Below are 26,695 nucleotides of genomic sequence, written 5' to 3'. Positions count from 1 at the left end.
TCTGAATATTCAGAATGTTTGCAAATATTTACCGAAATCATGAAAGTTCAACATGAACTACATGAATCGATCTTCTAAAAACCATTTTTGGTAAATGCTGTTAAGATGTTTGTTCAGAAATGTTATGTGCACTACGAGCTGCTGAAAATGTCACTAGCGATATTTATTTGCAGTGTAATAGTGAATTCCAGCTTTTTGGCTGTTTTGTCACTCGTTACTGGTGTTGTTTACCGGCGACAACCGACCAGAATGGGTGAAAAGGCGTCTCAAACTATTCTATAACACCACAATGCAATCATGGATTTCCAGTAAGTAAACTAATAGTAATTTCAACTGTACAAGACATTCCGATAAGGGTGCACGATGGAATGGAATTCCGTCCAGTTGAGACCATGAAACAACGCCTAGTAATTCTGGGAGGCCAAGCTACCAGAACTATCTATGTTCGAAGCGAAATAAATTATGTTCTCTGTCGTCTTTATCAGAGGCCAAATTTTAATTATACATTCACTCACTCGTTTGCTAGGTCGTCTACAAATGTTTTAACGAGTAAGGTAAGGACAATGCGAGAGTGGTTAATTATATTAACATTTATGAGCTCCTGTGTGTGCGCGCGCCATTGGCGCTTTATATGTAGCAAAGGGTTGATACCTTTTAATTAGTTGTTGACATACACAAACGACATGCGAACAACATCTACAATCGTAATGAGTAAGCATGGCTAACGAAAGATGTGTAAACATATTTTTTTTTTTCGAAAATTCTATCGAGCATGCCTTCCACCTGCGCTGTCGTGTTTTCGGGAAGGTCCGTAAACGGCTGTCGGATTCAAATAAAAACGTTCGGTAATAAATAAATTGCCCTTCAAATGGCATCGCTCATCGGCCAATAAATGAATAAATATATTGCATAATAAACGGTGACTTGTCGAGGCGACAGCTTTGTGTTTTGTGCCCTTTTCTTACCTTCTGTGTCACTTCGAGCGGTGCTGATGTCTTCCTCTTTGGTAATGTGCCTCTGAAGTGCGCCCAGTGGTATCGTTGGTATGGTGGTATTCGAGGTGGAGGAGGATAGCGTTGAGGTCTGAGCCACGGCAGCCGCCGCTACGTTAGACGATAACGAAGGCGGAAGCAGCGGGCTGCAGGGCGAGTGGGAACCGGCGGATGTGCTGGAGGATGCTGCCAGTGGGACCCCCGTGGACGAGTATAGATCCTGATTGAACTGTGGGAGGGGAAGAGAATGTGAGCAAAAGCGAGTGATTTACTGGAAAAAATCATTTATTTCATTTAATAAATTAAAACTATCATCTGAAAAAAGGTTTACTCTCATATGTAAATCAAGCTCGTATTGAATGTTTGAAATTGTTGGGATAATTGTGAACTGAAATCTTCTTAGTCTGTAATTTGTTCGACCATCTTTTGAATGCTGCTGTTATTGATCTGCCTTACTCTTACTTTAATGATACTGCCTGTATATCTTGAACAAAAATCGACGGTGACGACGACTAAGACAATTTGCGAATATTGCGTTTACATTAGGTTAGTAATTTGATGAATTTTAAAAGTTGGCCTGAGCTAGTGATTTTGGATTGATCAATAAATAGCAAAATAAATAGCTATAAATAATCAGTCAACAAGCTTTTGGATTAATCACACAAATCATACCATTACACTGGTCTGCGATTAAAAAGCTGTTTGATTATTTCCATTTAACTTCCATGTTTTTTAATGTGCTGAAAACTCAACTGTGTCAACTTTTCTCATTCTTCTGATGTTTTAACCAAACTTTAACTGCTAAAAATATAACTTCCGGAGAAAAATGTTTCAGGGTGAGCTGATATAAACAATTCATGCACATTACAATATGGACACGTGTGCTCTGACATGTCTGGGATTGAGTTACAGTTCAGTTTCATCTAAGCTTGTGTTACCTCGCCATTATTGTAGCGTGCTTCTTAAAATTAGCATTATGCTTCAGCAGAAATGTATTAATTCCCATGACAATTTTCTATTTGTTTTGAAGCAATCGCTGAACAATGAGGACTTTGTCGAAAAAGTATACAGAAAAACCTGGTTTTGTGTGGTTTTTTGTGCGATTTTTTTTGTGCGGTATATGAAAAGAACCATATTTGACGAAGTTATCGTCCATTCAGTTTTTCTTCGATGGTTTATATGCAATTCAATGCGAATAAAGAATGTTTGCGTCTAAATTATCCACTTCTCAAATCATTCCCATTCTTCCATGAATTGCTCTAAGTTGTGCATGACATGATTTCAGCAATAAATTTCGACATGCAACGAAAAGTCACGCGCAACCGAAAAAGCAAACTGTCCCATCGCAAAATTATACTATAAATATAAATAGTGATATAACTAGTTGACGGTGACTACTGATGTTTGTGTATAGTGTCAACATCTGTCATTCAAATATTACTTACTTGCACAAACACAATATTTGCACTACAAGGTCAATTTTTACTGCGTTGAAAAAATTATTTGAGAAATAGCGGATGGGAAATTCAGGTTCACCTCTCTTATAGCCCAGACCTTGATCATTCCGACTATCATTTGTTTCAATCTATGTAGAACGCTTTGAGTGGAATTTTTTTTTTTCAGAACAGGTTATCAACAATCGGCTGTATTTATTAAAATTTGGTAAAATTTGGTCACAATCTGGTCACAATCGAGATGTTTTCCCAGCAAGAAGACCTTCAACAACAAAAAAATCGAGGGGTTGCTTCCGAGACACGACCGCTTAGGACATAGGACTACGCAATCTTTTTGACGTGGGACTACGTCTAACCGGAGTATATGGGGGGTAAAATGAAAACCCAAACACAGAGCATGCAGGAAAAAATTAAAGACTCCGAATGTTTATAACTCGAACATTTCTTACTGGATCGGAAAGATGTTTGCATCAATGGACAGAACAAATGTATGGGGAAATAGGAATGCTTCCCATTTTCATCAATTTGAACCATGGGATGAGATTGTAATGTATAGCATATAAATCAAATTTTAGAAAAATTTCCGATTCGATTGGTATGCAAATCGTTAAAATCCGTTCGCAGCAAAAATAGTTATTAACGTTAACTTTATTTCATACAGACGTGACCTGTTTTCTGATTTGACACCCTTAATGTAAGACGTAGTCCTACGTCAAAATATGGGAGCGGTCGTGAAAAATCCAGGCCGATCACACAGGTGGATCACGAAACAGTTGGGAAACGACCATTCGATCGTGTCCCGTGTGGTTAAATCGCTCAAGGAGATCCAGACGACCCAGCGGCGAGATTACTCGAGAACGGATCGTTCAATTTGAGCTGTCTCTATGTTGTGTTCGTCTACGGACGTCACGGATGTCTCCACCAGATGTGTTTATCAAATTGATATGTCCAGAAAAATTGGAAAATGTTGGAAGAAAATAGGGAGATTTGAATAATATATTCTTATATATTCAGCAGTGAAAAACCTCGTTTGGTTGAAATTTATTACACCATTGGCATTGATCTTCAGGTTCCGTTATTGTGAAGAGAAAATGAGAATAGTTTTTTCAGGTAGCATAAGCTGGTTTTTCATCAGAATCGTGAAAGAAAATCAACTTTTCCATATCTAATATGTATTAGCTTTAACAGAGTAACCAATTATCTGCAAGTTGAGAGAAAATCTTAATGTAAAATTGTGTCTGACAACGATTTTACATTTAAATAATGAAATTTTAGCAAGATTTCTACAAAACTCATTGAAATTATAGTGAAGTTAGGGTGAGGACAACGTGTCTCAGGTATTTAAATAACAATCGAGTTATTTTCTTCTGAATTTTCGCAATTTAAATGTACCTTCAGCCCTTCTACAGGGTGACGAGCTTGAGACGTTCCTCAAAAGAATCGCACGCGGCATGCACCTGATCCATCGGCACGTTTGGAAGGCGTAATGATCCTCCCCGTAGAGGTCCAACCTTTTCCAGAACCTCGGTCTTATAGTACGCGACGTTTCACGTTTTTCTCGATAAACACAAGTGGAAGCTTCCCACGCCTGGATACGGCCCCCCAAACCATCACCAACGCGGCGCTCTGGAACCGCGGGATGTTTATGTGAGACGAGGGGATGCTGGCCAATTATATGATTTTGCTTATAATTTCCTACAGCTTTTCCAAATACATCATCATGGTAAAATATATGTTTAGGAGTTACGTTGAAAAACATTTGAAGTCATGTGGTTTACTACAAAACGTAACGATATTAAAAAAATGGTTTTATCTTAATACAAACTTTTAACATATTATTCGTGTTGCACAATCAAAACACGCATAGTTTTGAATGAGACCCAACCCAAACGAAAAACAAACTTTCTTTCGAATCAAAAATACTTATGTTTTGTCATTTGTCGATTTCATTCGAAATTGCTCTATTTGAGGCTAAAACTGACACCAATACCAATCCACAGAATGCACATGGTGTGCTCATACACAACGATGAGAATTTGTATTCGAACTTATTGAATACCTGTATTCTGCTTCACAGACACGAGTGTCGACACTGTTCATGATAGCGAATTGGTGTGTGTGAGCTTGACCCGTTTGTATGTTTTTGACTTTGTAACTTTGTCTGTAGCGCTGTACCACATTTACCACATTAATATGAATTTAGTCCCCTTCCTGTTGACCGATTGATCTGAAATTTGGAACACATCTTTATCTCTGGTGTCATTATGAAACTGCGTATTCCATGATCTTGAAAGTCCAAGATGGCGGCCACTACAAAATGGTGGATTGCATATTTTCTCAGAACCGCTTCAATGTGGGTATCAAATGAAAGGGCTTGACTAGTAGAACATAGTTATTCATGCAAAATGTTAATCTAGGATGACGGCCGCTACAAAATGGCGGATTTCATATTTTCTCAGAACCCCATCAATATTTATAACAAATGAAAGGGATTGACTAGTAGAACACAGTTATTTATGAAGAATGCAAATCCAAAATGGCCGCCACCACGAATTCGCTGACACGCCCACTTCCTCAAACGGTCAAAACAAAACTACGAGTCCGATTCGGCTGAAATTTAGACAGTAGCCGTTTACCAGTATGTACTACACGATAAGTAACCTCTCTTGCGATACCATCGGGCGATGAGGCCAAGTACTTATCGGACCGCCCTCGTATTTTTTTTTTCAAAATCTCATCGATATGGGTATCAAATGAATGTGTTTTTAAATACGCAGTTTTATAATGACAGTAGAATTAAAGGTATGTTCCAAATTTCAGATCAATCAGTGATCAGGAACGGGGACAAATTTCAATTAATGTGGGACAACCCTACAAACACTCAAACATACATACAAACAGGGTAAGGTGAATGAAACCATTAATAAGTAATTGTTTACAGGCAAACCTGTTTTTGTGCGGTCCCTTTTGGCGCGATTCCTCGTTTGTGCGACACTTTTTGTGCGATTTTATTATGACATCGGGTCTTGAATCACGCAAACTAATTGCACAAATAATAAAATCGCACCTAAACAGTCACACAAATCAGAAATCGCAGAAAAAGCAACCGCACAAAAACAGGTTTGTCTGTATCTGGGAACTGTGGTCCTCTTGGATTTAAATTTTTCATGATCTACTGTGTTCTAGCAGACGGGCACTTTCATTTGATACCCATATGGATGGGGCTTTGCAAAAAAAAAAATGGCGCCATCTTGTGGTGGCGTGCATTTTGGATTTGCATTTTTCATAAATAACTATGTTCTATTAGGCAATCCCTTTCATTTGATATCCATATTGTTGGGGTTCTGAGAAAATATGTAATCCGCCATTTGTAGCGGCCTCCATCTTGGATTTACATTTTTCATAAATAACTGTGTTCTGCTAGTCAAGCCCTTTCATTTGATACCCGTATTAGCTATTCAATATTATTATATAAATTATTCAAAATTTCCGAAAATCAAAATAAAATACTCCGGATAATCGAGTCTAAAATTCCGGATAATCGAATCTCGGAATATCGAGTCTCCGGATAATCGAGTCCGGTAGTATTAGTAAACTGAAAACGGTTTCGTTGTTACACTGACAGGCAAAAATTGAAAAAAAATGAGATGGGCACTCATTCTGTTTTGAATTTATCTAATTCATTCGGTTCAAATTAAGGTAAACACTGTAGTATTTAGATATATCCTTTTTTATATTCTTCCAAGATTCACCTATGGAACTCTGTTTTTACTTTACTGTGAAGTAAAAGTTTCCACTTTATTTTGCTCTTGAAAAGATCAATTCTCGCGTAACTTTTGAAAAGGTCCTAAGTAACAAATGTAAACCAATCGAGTTAATGGATGCACACCATTGATTCTCAATCATTGAACGCATTGCGGAAACAACCGTTCAAGTATCTATCCTTTTCACCTTTTTACCACCGATACAAAATGTGTCCAATATACAGACTCTAATTTTAAGCACTCAACTGTTACTTCGGACGCCACTTTCTTTCGACGCTCGATACGTCCGAAGTAACAAAGCAATCAAAACAACACGAAGTTGTACTTCGGACATTTTGAGTTTTTGTTATTTTCGGGTGTAGATACCGTCTTTAGTGCAATTCTAAGAGTGATAACAATAAAGATCTACTTTTGGCACGAAGTGCAAGTGTTTGGATCGTTGTTCAGTAGTTATTTTCAAATTTTCATCGTGCAACGTAATTTGTCCAATGTACAAAGCCGTTAGTCAAAACGTCTAATGTAACATTGTTCGCTCGGAGGCTTCAATTTCGAACTAAAATCACATTAGAACAGTTTCGTTTGGTTTTCCAGAGTTATTATTGGCTGATAGTGGTAAAAGTAGTGATGAAGATCGTTTCTTTTTGAAACAATTCGCGGAACAATGTTCCGGTCTTTAACTTCGTTTTTCTCGAGTTGATGGATGGATTACATAGGACCTTTTCAAAAGTTACGTGAGAATTGAAGAAATAGAAAAAATAAAAAAAATTGAAAAGAAATAATTAATGTGTCCTCCTTCTGGACCAGCTACATGCGCTCCAAGTCCTTTAGATGGTGTGGATCCAACTCTTCCCAGGTGCGCTCCGGGGCTTCAAAATAGTTATTTTTATTGATAACATTAGTTTTGTCAACCCTAGCATCGAGAATCATCCAAAAATTCTCAATGGGGTTGTGGCTGTGTGGATGCCATCCGTAAGAAAGACCCAAAACATAAATATATTCACACGGCTATTGAATGCATCGAAATAATTCTTTAGGATAACTACATCGAAATTTTCCGAAGTAAAAAAAAACTTGTTTGCAGTGGGCCGAATCTGCTGGAAGCCATGATCTGGGTTGACCTGGTATATCTTTCATTATTTCCTACATGATCAGTGTTCAGAATTTCATTTCAAAAATCAAATCGCGGATGAAAAAGTACAAATGATCTCATAAAGAACAAAGACTCACGTCAAGTTTGAACACTTTTCTCGAAAGTGAATGACAACAACTTGCTTGCTAGTATTGAACTCCCGGCCCCGTGAGGCTAACGCCATATGAGCCTTGGTAAAAATATATATTTTGGAAAAAAAAACAACTTGCTTGATTGAAATTGTCCGATTTGATTTTTCATGATAAAAAAGGATAAGAAGAAAGAGAAGAAAAAAAACTGTCTGTCATTCAGCTGGCTCCTCTCTCTCAGGTCGAGCCGTTAGCTTCAAAACATGTCAACCATTCAAAACATAAACAATCGAGGGCTTATCGAAGACATATCAATTTTCGAAGTGGGCACTTTGTACTTTTTGTGCGGTTTTATCAATTAAAATTGATTTTCTGTTTCTTCAAGAGAACCTCAGTATTTCATAAGTGGAACTTTAAAAGAATATAATAAATGATATATCAAAGGAAATTACAATGTGTTTACTTTCATTTGAACCAAATACGAACCAAGTTGACGTTCGTGGCTTCCACTCGAAAGTTTATCCGCTATGATGATGATTTGGTGGTCGTCAGAAGAAATATCATTCAATGCCGTCATCTCTAAAGACATTACATAATGGTCCAGGAGATGCATTTAAGTGGAAATTAGCATTTAGATCTCGACAGTTATTCTCTAGACAAAAAGTGTCTTCGACAAAGTTGTTACATATGATAGAGCGCTCTAACTTTCTTATCTCTATAGATATAGATAAACATGGTTCGACAATGTTGTAATCCCAGTTATTCAAAACATCTTTGTAGAACAAAGTTTTTTTCTATCTCTCGAAATAACCGATATAGCGCCTTTTTCCTAATTTGCGTTGGGGTCACCATTAAAAAAAAACTGTTTTTTTCTAACTTTTATATTTCAAATTATCAATATCTCAACTTCACTCAAAGTTATTGATATTTCATCCCAAAAAATACGTTCTCTGCAATTGTTTGCCATTCTGTCTAAGGCAAACATAAGCAAAGTTTATTGGCGGCATTTGAAAGAACAGAGTTCACTCTACATGTGTGATTTTCAAAACTATGTTATTTTTCGTGTTTGAGTAAATTAAAATTGAAATCATTAGTTTTTGGGTGAAAAACCACCAATAACTTTGAGTACGATTAAGATATTGACAAGTTCTGTACCGCAAAATGTTGGTCTTGATAAGTTCTAAAAGTCGTACCAAGACAGTTTTGATGTAGAATTTGAAACATAAAAGTTAGAGCAACAAAAAACCGCTTTTTCATGGTCACCCTAATGCAACTTAGGAAAAAAGCGCTAAATCGATTATATTAGGAGATAGAAAAAATCTTTGTTGTACAAAGTTAATTAAAATAATTAGGGTTACAATATTGTCGAACTATGTTTATCTCTATATATAAAGATAAGATAGTTAAATTTTATATTTCATCGCCAATTTTGATCACCCTATTTTTGATAACATAAAAATGAGTGCTCTATCATATGTAACAACTTTGTCGAAGACAACTTTGTTTTTGTCTAAAGAATAAATATCTCCCACAAAGTTGATTTTTAACTAAGTTGCATAAGGGTAACCATGGGAAAACTGCTTATTTCACTCTAACTTTTATATTTAAAATTCTACCTCAAAATTTGCAGTCGAATAATAAGCCCCAGAAAGAATGGCAAGCAATTGCAGAGAGCATATTTTTTGTGAAGAAATATCAACAACTTTGGGTGAAGTTGAGATATTGATAACTTCTGCATCGCAAAATATTTGTATCAGCATGTTCTAAAAGTTTTTCGAAGACAGTTTGTATGTAGAATTTGAAATATAAAAGTTAGAGCAAAAAATAGTTTTTTTTAATGGTGACCCCAACGCAAATTAGGAAAAAGGCGCTATATCGGTTATTTCGAGAGATAGAAAAAAACTTTGTTCTACAAAGATGTTTTGAATAACTGGGATTACAACATTGTCGAACCATGTTTATCTATATCTATAGAGATAAGAAAGTTAGATTTTTTATTTCATCGAAAATGTTGGTCACCCTATTTCTGGCAATATTAAAATGAGCGCTCTATCATATGTAACAACTTTGTCGAAGACAGTTTTGTCTAGAGAATAACTGTCGAGCTCTAAATGCTAATTTCTACTTAAATGTATCCTCTGGACCATTGTGCATTGGCTACTATAGTGGTAGACATTCGTTTAGCCGCACCCTATTTTATTCTAAGAATTCTAAAAAATAATTCTAAAAAAAGTATAAATTCACTTTTTGTTTTCTAAGTAATTCAAATATGTGGAATCAGAGTGGACATTCGTATAGCCGCATACTAAAATTTCAATAAAAGAAAATTTGTGCGGCAAATTTCGAGTCCAATCGGTAGCTAATATTTAGTATGTCCACCTCCATTTCGGATCACTTTGAAAGCTCGATTTGGCATCGAGTCAGACAGCTTTTAAAGTGTTGCCATATTGAGTATGGCCCAACATTCCTGAATTACTGCCTTGAGACTGGAAATGTTGTCAAATTGTCATCCGTTTGCATAGACCATCTCGGCCGAAATTTTCCATAGGTTCTCTATGGGATTGCAATCGACTGCCAGCAGGTCATTCAAGAAGCGAAATGTCCTTCTCGGCAAACCATACCTTCGATTGCTTGGAAACGTGGATCTATGCATAATCCTGCTGAAAAAACGACATCCTCGGTAGCGTTATTCTCAATATGGCCAATCAAAACGTCCTCCAGTAATTGATGATACTTTTCGGAGTTCATTCGGGTGAAAATGAAACAAATGAGAAGCTTGCTGTGATAGGAAATGGCTCCCCACACTGTCAAACTTCCGCCCCCAAAGTTTCGCTTCGAGCTCACGGCATGCCGTTGACTTAAATTGTACCAATAGCAATTGTAACAGTCCGGACCATCCAAATTGAACTTTTTTCGCCGGAAAATACAACATTTCTCCATTCTAGTTTCCATTCCATGTATTGCCGGGCGAAAACGAGATAGTTCTGCTTATGGGTGGCGGTCAGTTTCGGCTTCCTTTGAGGTTTCTTCCACATGATGTTTGGTGACTCATTCAAGATGCGCGCAATATGCCTCTTCGTTACTGGAACAACCGATTCTCTCTTAATGTATGAACAGGACTTCGCTTCCTGGTTGCTTCGTGTCTTATTCGACCTTTAAGACGCAATGTAACTTTGGTGTTCCCATTTGTTGGTCGTTATATCCCACATTTATGGCACTATTTAAAGAAACTCAGTACCACTTTCTCAGATAGACCAATTTTTGTTACGATCGAGCGATTAGAAAACTTTTGTTCACTGAATATATTTATTATTTTCCGCCCCTCTTCCGTCAATAGAATACCTTTCGCCATTCCTTTAAATTCTACGTAAATCACTTATCTGACCAACTTCTTACGTTGCACATCTAATATTTATGTTGTAAATTGAACATTCCCAAGTATTTTTTTTTTCAAAAAACACAGATAAAGCCTTGGTGATTATGCGAAAACTCGCATTTTATGCCCTGCGGCTAAACGTATGTCTCGGGAAAAAACGACGTTTGAATCTTTATATCCACCGATGCCGCATTGTGTGTGTGATTGTGACGCATGTCCTTTCAATAAAAGTGACTTAAATATACTATCACTACAGCAAATAAGTATCCCGATAAAAAGAACATTCCTAGTTGTTTTGTAAGTGTTTCAAGGCTAAACGAATGTCTATCACTGTATAACATCGATTGTTCCAACAGTAAGCGTTCGACTGAGTAATATGCGAGACTGAGTGCCCGAATTTGTTAAATTCAAACAAGAAAATTTGCAGTCGAATAATAAGCTTCCGGCACGCTATGCGAGATGCTAAACACTTAGCGAATCACAAATCCAATTCACCCAAAAAAAAAGTGCCTCCAGTCGCCGTTCGAACACATGCTGTTGACTCCTACTGGAGCAGCATTCCACAAATTGTGCACCCTTTTCGTGAGGGACGAAGGACAAAGCCGGAATTTCGCACTGCGCATTCACCTGTGTTTGCATCAATCTTCCGTCGGAGACAATATAATGGGAGAGGTTCACTCGAATAAAGCACCGTCCGTCGGCTCCGTCCATTTTTCCACTCGTCTTTATCCGGGAGTTTGTTTCTTTTTTGTTTGTTCGTTTTGCTGTTCGTTAGCGGAGAGGCGGAAAAATTTATTAACCTTTTCACACCTCGAACAAAATAGCCACCAGAAGTCCGCTGCACATAGTTCGCAGTAAAATAAATGGTTAAAACGTATTAAAATAATTTAACTTATTTCTAAAGACCACTTGAGGCATCTTATGAATCGCATTCCACGACACATACTTGATTCGGAGTTGGTTCGTATCCACACGCGCGTCCCTCCATCACAAAAACGTCATTCCGAGACGCGGCGCGGGACCGAGCTCTTCACTAGTCGCGCGACGGGACATTGACTGATATGCTGCGGCCCTAGGTGGCTTGTTGTTCTACTACGTATGTGGTGAAACTTGCGCAGGGACGATTGTCCCTTTTCGGCCCAAATTTCCCGTCTCGGACACGGGGCGATGCGAATACCGAGAGCGCACTGTGGCATAGCTTTGGATGGGACGCGGTGGGGGTGCTTCTGTTTTGCTACTTGATAGGAAATTCGCGTCGCTCGAAGGCATCACGGGTCGTCGGTCCATATGAAGAAGCTTCCAAGTTGCGTAGCCTTTACCAGCTAAAGGGGGGTATATCACGGCTAGGCTTCGAAATCAACTCCGCACACACAACGGGAGTTCAACTGGTCGATGCTATGATGAATTACAATTAAAGCAAGTCCGATTGGGTGGGGCGGGGACAAGAGCACGAGCTTCGCAGTGCTTCGAACCGTATGTAGAGCGACTTAACTTGTACAGCATTCCTGCCGCGTGCTTCTCGCTGCAGCATCATCGATTGCGTTGCCGATCAATATCAATCAGAGCGGTTCGCAGCATCCCAACGATAACTATGTATTAATCACCAAGCACTTCGGGCACGTTTCGAGGAATTCTGATCAGCTCCGCTGCGGAACGGACAGAATCAACGCGCAGTGGTGGAATTTGAATTTGCCTATTTCCAATCGTCAGTAGCGCTCAGATGCCACTAATTGCAGATGGAATTTTGATGAATTTTATGAAGTCTTGTTCCCGAACTAATCAAATCTAACGAAATAATTTCATTGGCGGTCGGAGGTGGATCTTGTTTAGGATTGAAATGTCTCGCGCAGCTCATAAATAACCCAGGTCGATCGATCAGAGAAACAGGAAACTAGAAATATCTCGAAAGCGAAATTGATGCTGCTTGGGGAAATAGTTTGAGGGCTTGACACATGTTATTGTACAACAGTTCGATTGTCGCCACCGGTCTATCGTCTGGATCTGATGTTTCTCTGACAAATCATCCGCTGACAGAGACACGCATCGCATAGGGATTAAGTGATTACCCATTGCGGCGGGTTTTGTATGTTTGTTTGTTTGTTTTATTACAGAGACCCTTCCAATCATAATGTACGGTCGTCCCTCCACAGTGCGGCGCTGATCACAAATCAATCCGCTGCTATAATAGTGAAATCAAAATTTCTAATGAGAGATAATTACATTGCAAGATAGCATCTCCGGCTGTATAAACTCACAACATTCGCAGCAAACTATCTTTCCGTGCACAAACCAGCGTACGTTTTCCGTTCATTGAGGATTGATTCCTCGTAATGTATTTACATTAAAACAGGTCTTACGAGCGACGCATACATAAATTGGACCTCTGCAGGCTGTGGAAGGCTGTCCGTTTGCGTTTGCGCTGCGTTCGACGTCTCGTGATGTGATGACACATCCGAGAGGGGGGAAACAAAAAGGAACAGTGAACAGGTTCGTCACTTTTCCAGCGAAATCCAGCGCACTGGGAGGAAGTAGCTCGCCACTCTGTTCGCCACCAGTGGAAGTCACTCCATTGAGAAAACACTTCTCGGAATCGTGCTGCTACGTGCATGCCCAACGTGGTCCAGTGTCCAATTCGGAAAAATCAGTCACTATACCAAGAGTGGCAGTGCGTCACATGGGGGCTCTTCGCTTGCCGGCTGCACCTAAGGCTTGTCCCACCTTGTGGGCTTCGGTACGAAACAAATTGTTAGCAGCTTATTAAATTAATAAAATTATGAAACTACGACATGATGTGGTGATTAGTGCCGGTGTAAGTTCAGTTTTTGTCGCCCCGTGTTGGGGAGACAGCCTTGATGAAGACTTCCTTTTGCAGATGCCCTAAGCGGATGGGAATTGAAAAATCCACCATCGATAGAGGCGCAATACAGAACTGCTCTGTTGCGCTCATTTTAGGAATTGTATTTGAATTGATTTACCTTTTACGCACCAATTAATAACCATAGCTGTGTTCAATAAATAATCATAATTTTGCAAAATACATTGCTCATTATTGGAAACTAGTGAAAAGTAAGGGAAAATCAACCGAACACATGAGGTAGCGTGAGAGAGGACTATGAAACAATTCATTTTCGCTTGGAGATGTGTGTTTCATCAGACGTCGCCAGTCGGTCTGGCTTCAATGTCAGCCAGAAAGCAGCCTACAGCTCCAGCTTACCTTCCCGAGGGATCCAGCCTGTGGTTTTAACTCAACTGAGTTTATCGATACAATAGGTGAGGGTTAGGTGATGTTATATTTCTATTTAAGGACCGGGTGAGAAACAGTGAAAAACGTAACAACAACAGTTTGATTAGATTGGTGGATATAAGTGATGAACCTTAAAAAATGTGTACACTTGTTTGGCCTAGAAACAGCACTTCTTGTGGTTGTATAGAAACTCATTTACCACGTCTACCATGTTCTTTGTAGAACAAGCTATCATATAACTAGGAAGAATCAATTTTGTTTATATCTAGTTTTTAAATCTCTCATTTATACAGTCTTATCCATTCTGTGATTTTGGAAATAAACTAAACATGAATAAATAAGAAGTATCTCGTTGTTCATTATCATTGAAGGTAGAATACTACTTCATTCAATGACCACTGGTACTACTCTATACTTCCGAGGACATTTATTAATTTTCGAGTGTTGGTTTTCAGCTGCTAAAAAGTTTGACCGCGTAAATATATATTTTTATATCGGCGGCTACTACAAAATGGCTGATTACATATTTTCTTAACCCTTTCTCTACAAGCGTCGTCTATAGACGACATCCGCGCGATGAGCTGTGTGTACGAGCGTCGTCTTTAGACGACATCAGGCTGATACTGCCCATCGATCACACCAGCGCGATATGCATACTTCTCGGCGCAATGCTTCGTACAGTGGTAGCACTCCGACGGAGCACACTGCCATATTGAAAGGGTTAAAACGCCATCAATATGGGTTTTTCTAAAACCCCATCAATATAGGTACCATATGAAAGGGCTTAACTAGTAGAACACAGTTTTTCATGAGGAATGCAAATCCGAAATGGCCGCCACTAACATATGGCGGATTACATATTTTCACAAAACCCCATCAATATGGGTATCAAATAAAAGGACTTGCTAATAGAACACAGTTACACAAGAGGAATGCAAATCCAAAATGGCCGCCACCACAGAAAGGCGATATATTAGGCTGTCAAAAAAGTCCTGCGGTATTTCCGCGAGGTGTCGTTGTAAGCGCGTAGTTCTAGTTGTATTCATTGTATCGAGTCATACTATAGCTTGTTGGTAAGGTATTTTTGCACGCTATAATATAGTCCTTGACAGTGTTTTGTTTGGTTAAGTCGTTCGTGAGTTATAGTGTCGCAAATATGGAGCAAAATAAAGAGAAAATCCGACATATTTTACAGTACCACTATGAAAAAGGCAAAAATGCATCTCAAGCTGCCAATAAAATTTGTGCAGTTTATGGACCCGATACAGTTTCCATTTCCATCGCACAACAATGGTTTCAACGTTTTCGTTCTGGTGTAGAGGTCGTCGAAGATGCGCCACGCTCCGGAAGGCCTGTCGTCGAAAATTGCGACAAAATCTCTGAATTAGCCGAGAAAGACCGGCATAGTAGCAGCCGTAGCATCGGCCAAGAGCTGGGGATAAGTCATCAAACCGTTATTAACCATTTGAAGAAGCTTGGATTCACAAAGAAGCTCGATGTATGGGTGCCACACACGTTGACGCAAAAAAACATCTTTGACCGTATCGACGCATGTGAATCGCTGCTGAATCGCAACAAAATCGACCCGTTTCTGAAGCGGATGGTGACTGGCGATGAAAAGTGGGTCACTTACGACAACGTGAAGCGCAAACGGTCGTGGTCGAAGCCCGCTGAAGCGGCTCAGATGGTGGCCAAGCCCTCATTAACGGCCAGGAAAGTTCTGCTGTGTGTTTGGTGGGATTGTCAAGGAATAATCTATTATGAGCTGCTTCCCTATGGCCAAACGCTCAATTCGGACCTGTACTGCCAACAACTGGACCGCTTGAAGATGGCACTCATGAAGAAGAGGCCATCTTTGATAAACAGAGGCCGCATTGACTTCCATCAGGACAACGCCAGGCCACACACTTCTTTGGTGACACGCCAGAAGCTCCGGGAGCTCGGATGGGAGGTTCTTTTGCATCCGCCGTATAGTCCGGACCTTGCACCAAGTGACTACCACCTGTTTTTGTCCATGGCGAACGAGCTAGGTAGTCAGAAGTTAGCCACAAAAAAGGCCTGTGAAAATTGGCTATTCGAGTTTTTTGCCAATAAGGAAGCGAGCTTCTATAACAGGGGTATTATGAAGTTGGCATCTCGTTGGGAACAAGTCATCGAACAAAACGGCGCATATTTGACTTTTTTTTATTAATTCGTTTATTTTTACAGGCTCAGTTACTTAAGTTTAAAGGAGCCGAATTCTTAAATATAATTTTAAAACTATATATATACACAATTTTCTTACATCTATGGTTAGTAAGGTGGAAAACCGATTACTCGCGGTGTACTCGAGTTTAGGAGGGTGACGTATTTTTAGGAGAAGGATGGGATATAAGGAAATTGTAACAATGTTGATGAACACTCATTTCATAAATATATTTGTATATCTATAGTGTATTTACATTTCAACTTATTCTACTATTTATAGCAAGGGGACGAATTACCCGCAAAGGAAGGAAAGGAGGGTATAAGGATGTAGGGACAATCACACACGAAGATCTATAGCTTTAAGGAAAACATATATATGGGACATGTAATCAAGGTCTAACCGAGCCAACACATCTCTCACCGGCACATTGGGCTGTCTTCCTCGGGCCCGAAGGGAGTTTTCTAAATTCGATCTGGCGACCAGATACACCTCGCACGACCAAACAATGTGCTCGATGTCGTGATAACCTTGGCCACAAACGCAGAGATTGCTGCTGGCAAGATTGAAACGAAAGAGTAGTGCATCTAACGAACAGTGATTGGACATGAGTCGGGAGAAGGTGCGAATAAAGTACCGACTCTAGTCTAGACTTTTGAACCACGGTTTGAGGCTAACCTTAGGGATAATCGAGTGAAACCACCGGCCCAAATCATCTTCATTCCACTTGCGTTGCCAGTTAGCGATGGTATTTTTGCGGACTAAAGAATAAAATTCATTGAAGGCGATTTGACGCTGATAAATATCGCCTTCAATTGCACCTACCTTTGCTAATGAGTCAGCCCTCTCATTACCCGTAATAAAGCAATGTGAAGGGACCCAGATAAAGGTAATGACATAACAGCGTCTGGATAAAGCACTCAAAATTTCTCGTATTCTCTCAAGGAAGTACGGCGAGTGCTTTTCCGGCCTCACTGAACGGATAGCTTCGACAGAGCTAAGACTATCCGTTACAATGTAATAGTGTTCAACAGGTCGTGAGGCGACCCTGTCCAGCGCCCAATGAATTGCTGCCAATTCAGAAATATACACTGAGCAAGGATTCTGAAGACTGTGTAAGGTGCTAAAAAATTCGTTGAACACTCCAAATCCTGTGGACTCGTTTATAGTGGACCCATCAGTAAAGTACATATTATCACAATTGATACCCCCATACTTTTCATCGAAGATCGTTGGAGCGATCCTCGATCGTTGGTAATCTGAATATCCATGGATAACTTGCTTCATGGACAGATCAAAATGCACAGAGGAATTAATGTAGTCAGGGAAACAAACACGGTTGGGAATATACGAAGAAGGATCAACCTGCATGGAGATGAATTCATGATATGAACTCATGAATCTGGAGTGAAAATTTAGCTCGATCAGCTGCTCAAAATTTCCGATCACCAATGGGTTCATGACCTTACACCGGATGAAGAACCGAAGAGATAATAAATTGAAGCGATCTTTTAGTGGGAGTAGGCCTGCCAAAACCTCGAGACTCATGGTATGCGTTGAGGGCAAACATCCCAACGCGATACAGAGACAAAGATACTGAATTCGCTCTAGTTTAATGAGGTGTGTTTTGGCAGCTGATTGAAAACAGAAACTGCCATACTCCATCACTGAGAGAATAGTTGTTCGATACAACATTATAAGATCTTCTGGGTGGGCTCCCCACCAGGTGCCGGTAATTGTACGGAGAAAGTTTATTCTTTGTTGGCATTTTTTATACCTAATATGGGCCCCCCAAGTACATTTGGAGTCGAACCAGACCCCAAGATACTTGAATGACATAGCATGAGTGATCGGTTTACCCAAAAGTTGAAGCTTTGGTTTTGCTGGTCTATGCTTCCTAGAAAAAACCACCATCTCTGTTTTCTCCGTGGAGAATTCGATCCCTAGCCCAATGGCCCAGGTTGAAAAATTGTTCAAAGTATCTTGTAAGGGTCCTTGCAGGTCGGATTCGTTTGATCCTACGACAGACACCACTCCATCATCTGCAAGTTGTCTTAGGCTGCAATTTTGTGTAAGGCAATTGTCGATGTCGCTTACATAGAAGTTGTACAAAAGGGGGCTTAAACATGAGCCCGGGGGGAAGCCCATGTAAGAGACCCGACTTACTGCCGAATCTCCGTGAGAAAAGTTCAAATGTTTCTCACAAAGCAAGTTATATAACATATTATTCAATAGAGGCGGCAGACCCCGAGAGTGTAATTTGTCCGACAAAACCTCTATTGAAACAGAATCGAAGGCCCCCTTTATGTCCAAGAATATTGAAGCCATTTGTTTTTTTTTCGGCGTAAGCCATTTGAATTTCTGAAGAAAGCAACGCAAGACAATCATTCGTCCCCTTGCCCCTGCGGAACCCATATTGTGTATCTGAGAGTAGGCCATTTGTTTCAACCCATCGATCAAGGCGAAACAAGATCATTTTCTCCAACAATTTCCGTATACAAGACAGCATTGCTATTGGGTGGTACGAATTGAAGTCGGACGCGGGTTTTCCGGGTTTTTGAATAGATATAACTCGTACTTGTCTCCAATCATCTGGAACAATATTATTCTCCAGAAACCGATTGAATAAATTCAACAAGCGATGTTTCGCCACATCAGGGAGGTTTTTCAGCAAGTTGAACTTAATTCTATCCGATCCCGGAGCAGAATTGTTACATGAAAGCAGAGCAAGAGAGAATTCTACCATCGAAAACTCGGAATCAAGATCGCACCTATCTTGTGGTATATCTCGAACAATTTTTTACACAGGAACGGAATCAGGACAAACCTTCCGTGCAAAATTAAAAATCCATCGATGTGAGTATTCTTCGCTTTCATTCGTTGAAGAGCGATTTCTCATGTTTCGAGCCACTTTCCATAATTTTTTCATTGACGTTTCTCGTGACAAACCTCCCACGAAATTTTGCCAATAAGCACGTTTTTTCCCTTTGATTAAGTTTTTAAATTGATCTTCAAGGGCTAAATACGTTTGAAAATTTTCAGGGGTTCCACGTTTCCGAAAAGCTTTAAATGCATTCGATTTTTCTACATAAAGCTTGGAACACTGGCTATCCCACCATAGATTGGGAGGCCTTCGACGAATAGTGGAACCTGGGATGGGTTTCGTTTGAGCGCCTCCAATGGAGGTAAACCATCTCTGGAATTGATGGTTAGAGCAATTGCGTCCGCATATTTTTTCCAGTCAATGTGTCTTGTGAGGTCATATGCCATGTTTATAGATTCAGAAGAATTCGACCCAATGGTGATGGAAATTTTGATTGGCAAGTGATCACTACCGTTGGGGTTCTGGATTACATTCCACTTGCAATCTAACGATAGTGAATTCGAGCAAAGCGAGATGTCAAGAGCACTTGGGTTAGCAGGAGGTTTAGGTACACGTGTTGTTTCCCCAGTGTTCAAAACGGTCATATTGAAGCTGTTACAAAGGTCATATATCAACGATGAACGGTTGTCGTCGTACTGTTCCCCCCAGGCAGTTCCGTGAGAGTTGAAGTCTCCCAAGATCAATCGTGGCTCAGGAAGGAGTGAGCACATGTCATCAAGTCGTTTGCGGCTAACCGCAGCTCTCGGAGGCCAATACAAGCTGACAATACAGAGATCTTTGCCTCTGATGTTTGCATGACAAGCAACAGCTTCGATCCCTCCAATAGTTGGAAGGTCAATTCTAAAAAATGAGTGGCACTTATTGATCCCCAAAAGCACCCCTCCGTATCTATCATCACGGTCCAAGCGTATAATATTAAAATCGTGGAAAGAGATATCATCTCGCGAAGAAAGCCAAGTTTCGGACAGAGCAAAAACATCACAATTGAAGTTATGAATTAAAAATTTGAATGTATCCAATTTAGGGATAAGACTACGACAATTCCACTGTAAAGCAGTGATATCTCCGACCTCTCTATTTGAATTAGACATCAAGAGAGATAATCATTGCAAGGAGGGGCCATGTTTGCATCAATTGTTGCAAAATTGTCTTTAATACTGGAAGCATTGAGATGACAATGGTTCTGATGGAGTCGGAAACATTAAAACACTTGAAGATTTGATCCAAAAGGTCAGACAACTTTATAAATCCCGATTGGGAAGTTGAACTGGACGGAAAAATAGGGACAGTTGGGGTTTTTGATGTCTCCTCGAGTGCTGGGTCGTTCGAAGATGAAATATTCCCACGGAAGCCAGGAGGAACCTGATTTTGCTTGTCCGCTGCACTCGATTTTTTAGGCAACCTAACAGAGGATATAACCGTGGGGACTTGTTCTTGAACTTTGGGAGTGGTCACATTTTTGCGCCGGGATTCCCTTTGAAAACAAACGGTGTGCCCCCGATATTTGACTTAAAACAGATGATTGTAACTGATTTTATGAACAAATAAAAATTCAAAAAAATACCGCAGGACTTTTTTGACAGCCTAATATATATATATATATATATATATATATATATATATATATATATATATATATATATATATATATATATAGAGTTGCGCGTAGTCCTACGTCAATATATATATATATATATATATATATATATATATATATATATATATGTATATATATATATATACATATATATATATATATATATATATATATATTGACGTAGGACTACGTCTTTCATTTCTATACCGGGGTGTAAAATCAAAGTTTCGAATACGAAAGCGTTACGCCGGAGACCGAGATTTTGAACGTTAATAGCTCCTAAACAACTGAACGAAATGATATGATGAACACTTCATTCGAAAGATAAAATGTCTACGCGTTATATACTTCTTGATCCAAAAACTTGTTTCAATAGCCTTAAAATTGCTTTCAAAACAGGCTATTGAAATCACCAATCGGTATATAAGCGAGCGCCGCTCGGAAATCCATATATATATATATATATATATATATATATATATATATATATATATATATATATATATATATATATATATATATATATATATATATATATATATATATATATATATATATATATATATATATATATATATATATATATATATATATATATATATATATATATATATATATATACATATATATATATATATACATATATATATATATATATATATATATATATATATATATATATTGACGTAGGACTACGTCTTTCATTTCTATACCGGGGTGTAAAATCAAAGTTTCGAATACGAAAGCGTTACGCCGGAGACCGAGATTTTGAACGTTAATTGCTCCTAAACAACTGAACGAAATGATATGATGAACACTTCATTCGAAAGATAAAATGTCTACGCGTTATATACTTCTTGATCCAAAAACTTGTTTCAATAGCCTTAAAATTGCTTTCAAAACAGGCTATTGAAATCACCAATCGGTATATAAGCGAGCGCCGCTCGGAAATCCACTCAGTTATAATTGAACAGTGATTGGAGCATGTTGTCGCTGTTGTGGTGAAGCTCTTCGTTTATCATGAAAGCACGGATGAACGCTGTCACCAAGAGCCTGTTTGTGCACCTTAGGCCAGAAGGGAATCCATCAGGAGGAGAGTGATGTCACAAACGGTTTCCCGGAAACACATCGGAGCAGCCGCCACACACACACAAATACACGCGCGGAACTCTTCGTTTGGATGCCATTCAGCATCGAGAAAATTACGGAAAGATCTAATCGTTGCTGAAAAATAATCTGCCAGTTCCCCTGGGAATTGAAAAATACATTCATGTGAAAGAGTTTATTTGAATGTTTTCTAACCATATAACAAAGCGACCAAATACATTTGATTTTGTAATTTTTCAATCAAGTGTAATTAGCAGGAAAGCTTCTGAAGATTATTCTTCCCCATCAGTAGGATATTTCGTATCCAATATTGTATGCGCGCGCAACGGAAAATGTTTCGTATCGCGAAAATTATATAATTTTCAATCGATTATTGCTCAGTCGCCGAAAGCTTCATGCTAAGAGAGTCCAATCCCCTCTAGTTTGTCTTCCAAATTGCCATCATAAACCACACCTTCTCTCGATTCAATCACGCACAAAAATAAAATACTTAAGCGATATTCTGGTGGTGAAACGTATTCATTTTTTGTGAGGACATCGACAAGACAACGTTACTGAACGAGCTGAACGTGCTGGACGAGCTGGACAGCGAGGGATCGAGAGATTCATTACCTGGCCTGACCTGACCTGAAACGCATGCAGTTCGTTTGGAACTGTGAGGGAGCGCAGAAAAGCCGATCCATCTGAAGGAGAAGAGAAGGCGACCAAGAGAGTATCAGCATCGTAAAATGGTTCCCCGGGAAGACAGCGAAGCAGCCACCACACACACACACACACACACACACATATACACGCGCGCAACTCTTTTCGTTTGCTGGTTATCGAGAAGAAACCTGAAAAGAAGTGATCGTTGCTGAAAAATAATCTGCCAGTTCCCCTTGGATTTGAAAATTACATTCAAGCGAAAGAGTTTATTTTAATGTTTTCTATCCATATAATACTGCGTCCACATACATTTCGTTTTGTGATTTGTCAATCAAGTGCAGTTAGCAGGAAAGCTTCTGAAGAATATTCTTCAGAACAAGGTTTTTTGTATCCAATATTGGATGTATAAAACCTTGTGCCTCCAACGTAACGCTCTCGTTTTCGAAGTTCTCCGAATATTCATTTATTCATTCATTCAGAATGGATTTAGATTCAACTTCAAACAAATGATCTCTAAATCAACGATAGTCCTACGTCACCCTTGCGGTTATACCATAGATATAACCCACTTCCTGTTTTTTTCGAAATCCCCATCAATATGGGTATCAAATGAAAGGGCTTTCCCAGTAGAACACAAAGAATGTCCTTAAAGCTAAATAATATTTAGTCAAGTAGCAGTTGGTAGTTATCACACCCCTTCTCTTAATCTAGGGCATTGATGAGACTAAGATAAAATCGAGGGGCACGTTGGATTTCCGTTATCCATAATTTATAGTTTCATCGTATATATTGGGTTGGGGAAAAAGAAATGTCGTATTTCTGATCGAAATGTGACGCTTTATTTAACATACTTAAAATTATCCAATTTAATTCAAATATGCGCCGTTTTGTTCGCAAACTTGTTGATATTTAGAAAGTAACTTCATTATCCCCTCTTATAAAAACCCCCCCTCCTTATATGCAAAAAACCAGATAGCCAGTTTTCGCAAGCCTCTTTTGAGGCCAACTTAGTACCGTTCCGAATCATATTTCGGACGCTTAAGACATATGATGCAGAAAACAGATATAAACATTATGCACAGTTATCATTTGGTAGATATTTTCAATAAATTAGTTCAATATGCTTTCAAGCTTTCTACTTTGGTACCTATTTGATTGAAAACATAAAAAAATCATTGAATAAAATGCTTTTCAAATGAAGCGAATAAGAATCAAACTTCGGACACTAAATCAAATTTCGGACAGATTGAATTCAAATTTCGGACACTTTATTTTATAATTTTTGGGGACAAAAATTACATTAGACTTGATTATATTTTATAGTCAACCGCGAAACACTTACCTAGCAATCACACGGGAGAAATTTAAATATTTATGAACGGGTAACTATACTTGCTCACGCTAAGGAAACGTCAAACACAAACGATAATGAGTAGTGTTGTAAGATTTCTGCCGATTGTGTTATTTCAAATATAGTTCTCATGTGAATTTACTAATTTATTAAATATATCAACCAAATAATACCTGTGAATAAAGTTTAGATCTGTTTTCTGCATCATATGCCTTAAGCGTCCGAAATATGATTCAGAACGGTATATCATCAGTGCGTGAAGCATTTCACGATATTAGAACAAAGTGTCCGAAATGTGATTCAGAACAGTATCACCAAGAGCGTTTTGCATGGACCGGAAGAGATGATAATCACTTGGTGCCAGGTCCGGACTATACGGTGGGTGCAATAGGACATTCTATCCGAGCTCTCGTAGCTTCTGGCGGGTCATCAAAGATGTGTGAGGCCGAACGTTATCCTGATGGAAAACAAAACCATTCCTATTGATCATTTCTGGCCGCTTCTGGTCAATCGCCTGCTTAAAACGATCAAGCTGCTCACAGTAGAGAACCGAGTTGAGGGTCTGGTCATAGTTGAGCTGCTCATAGTGGAAGACTCCCTTCCAATCCCACCAAACACACAGCAAAACCTTCCTGGCCGTTAATCCGGGCTTGGCGATGGTTTGGGCCGGCTCACCGCGCTTCGACCCTGACTTTTTTCGCTTCAGGTTGTCGTACGTGATCAACTTTTCATCACCAGTCACCATCTTCTTCAAAAATGGGTCGAGTTCGTTCCGTTTCAGCAGTGCGTCGCAGGCGTTGAATCGGCCTAAAAGATTTTTTTTGCGTCAACTCGTGTGGCACCCATACATCCAGCTTTTTTAGGAGTCCAATCTTCTGCAAATGGTTCCAAACGATTTTATGGTCTTCACCCAGTTCCTGTCCAATCGCTCACATGCCGGTCTACTTGGATGATTTCAACGATTTTATCGGTTTCCACGACGATTGGCCTACCAGTACGGGGTGTATCTTCAAAAGCCACTACACCAGAATAAAATCGATCAAACCAACGCTGTGATATGCGAATCGTTACAGTATCGGGTCAAAAACTACACGAATTTTTTCGGCCGCCTCCGTTGCAGTTTTACCTCGCAGGTAGTAAAAACGTAAAATATGGCGAAATTCTTGCTTGGTGGACTCCATCTTTGACGCGCTATAACTTGAGACTGAAAAGGACAATCACAACACTGTCAAAGCACTTGTAGATTGTCGTCTTTAAATAGCCGTATAGTATGACCCGATGCGATAAGTACAACACAAGATATGTTTAAATGTTGCAATATATTGACAATATACGACATTTCTTTTTCCCCAACCCAACATAATTGTGCGTAATACTCTCTCATTTCAACCTACGGCGACAAAATTAAAAGCAACCGAGAGAACTTGCAGCAGTATACATGCATAATTTGGCTCTGAAGAGGCCCCAAGCCGTAGTAGTATACATGCATGATTTTGCTCTGAACAAGCCGCCCCAAGCCGCCGAGACAACTCAATTCGAGTCAGCCGCCGACGAACGTGGTCGCCTCTCGCAAGCAAACCTGTGTACCACTGATTGCCCGGTTAGTTTGAAACATAGGTGACGATCCTTTAGCAAGGTCCGACCGAGCGTTAGCGAGTGATGATTGACTACCAACTAAACTTCAATCACGTCGAATATGCAGCGAGAAAGCAGCGAAAGCAATCAAAGAATGGGCTATAATTTTTTTTATCCCATCTGTTATATGAGTTATATGAGAGTATTCCTATTGTTCGAAAGTTCACAGTTGGACTGTACATAGTGGCCAAGAACCTAGCTGGTCTGGGTTAAATTCCGGATGACAGCTATTCCTCCGACAGGTGTTGACTCACGCTGTTGAATGGGATGTGCTTGTTTGGGATAAGGTTCAGGCGGATGTGCTTTTCTTGGTCGATCATTGTCACAAACTGGCGAACAATGAAACCAATCGTGAGTTATTTGAAATTTTTTCCAATATCTATCAAACTGCTATTCAAGTAGAACATAACTGTCGACATGAACTTACTAATAGAGAAAATTTGAATACGGTATATTTAGTTTTGCGTAAAATGTTCTCCCCTCGCCGTACACAGCCCCAGAAGGATATTGATTTTCGTCGAATAAATCGCGAAACAAACTCCGCCCGATCACCTCAAATCCCCAACTGAACTTGCTCCGTTATAAGAAGAAACATTCATCGATTACCGCTGCATGCTGATGCTGCCGCTGCTGCCCACCAAAGCCCAGGCAACGACGTGCGATAGTGTAATTTTCCTTTTCTGTTTATTACGCGCTTTGCAGGGTATCTTGTGCGCAATAAGATTAAGTCACGGTAAAGGGACAAAACACTCCGAGCTACCGCAAACCCAAGTCGGCCGGGTTTGTCGACTACAACAACTTGTGTACCAGATTTTTTTTCCTGTCTCTATCGGGCATATTTCCAATGTTCGCGGCACCGTCGGTGCGGTACCCCAAAGGGAACCCACGAAACAACTAACCTGTCCAGATGCACGAGCCTTCGCGGCAATGACTCTCGGTTTTTTTCGTTTTTCATCTGCTCCACCGCGGCTCGTCCGCGGCCTCCATGGCCTGATGCGAAATCGGATTAAACGCGATGGATTTTTCTCAACCGTAGTGCCGGAGCGGGTGCCGCTTCGCATCGCCCTTCCCGAACCGTAGAGCTCCGCACCGCATCCGATAATTGGGCGTTAAGACAATTGGAATTCCTTTATAAATAACCGCGCGCGTTTAAGATAAATCATCAGCCGATTATTAGTTTATTTTATTCCCGACCATTAATTTTGCCCCCTTTCAACACATTGGCAACGGGGCCAATGGGCGT

The 26,695-nt window shown here is 39.6% G+C and overlaps 1 protein-coding gene across 3 annotated transcripts in view; it reads right to left on the bottom strand.

Moving 5' to 3' along the window:
* The window catches only part of LOC129779278 (protein vestigial), a 129,973-nt gene that overhangs the window by 69,044 nt on the left and 34,234 nt on the right, over nucleotides 1–26,695 (bottom strand). For all 3 annotated transcript variants that reach the window (XM_055786677.1, XM_055786675.1, XM_055786676.1), the window contains exon 3: nucleotides 966–1,221. In XM_055786677.1, the coding sequence (XP_055642652.1) occupies nucleotides 966–1,221 (256 nt within the window). The remainder of the gene's footprint in view (nucleotides 1–965; nucleotides 1,222–26,695) is intronic.

The sequence above is a fragment of the Toxorhynchites rutilus genome, chromosome 3 (assembly GCF_029784135.1).
Source record: "Toxorhynchites rutilus septentrionalis strain SRP chromosome 3, ASM2978413v1, whole genome shotgun sequence".
NCBI lineage: Eukaryota > Metazoa > Arthropoda > Insecta > Diptera > Culicidae > Toxorhynchites > Toxorhynchites rutilus.
Note: the sequence above shows the minus strand (reverse complement) of the source record. Positions and strands in the feature narration are given on the sequence as shown.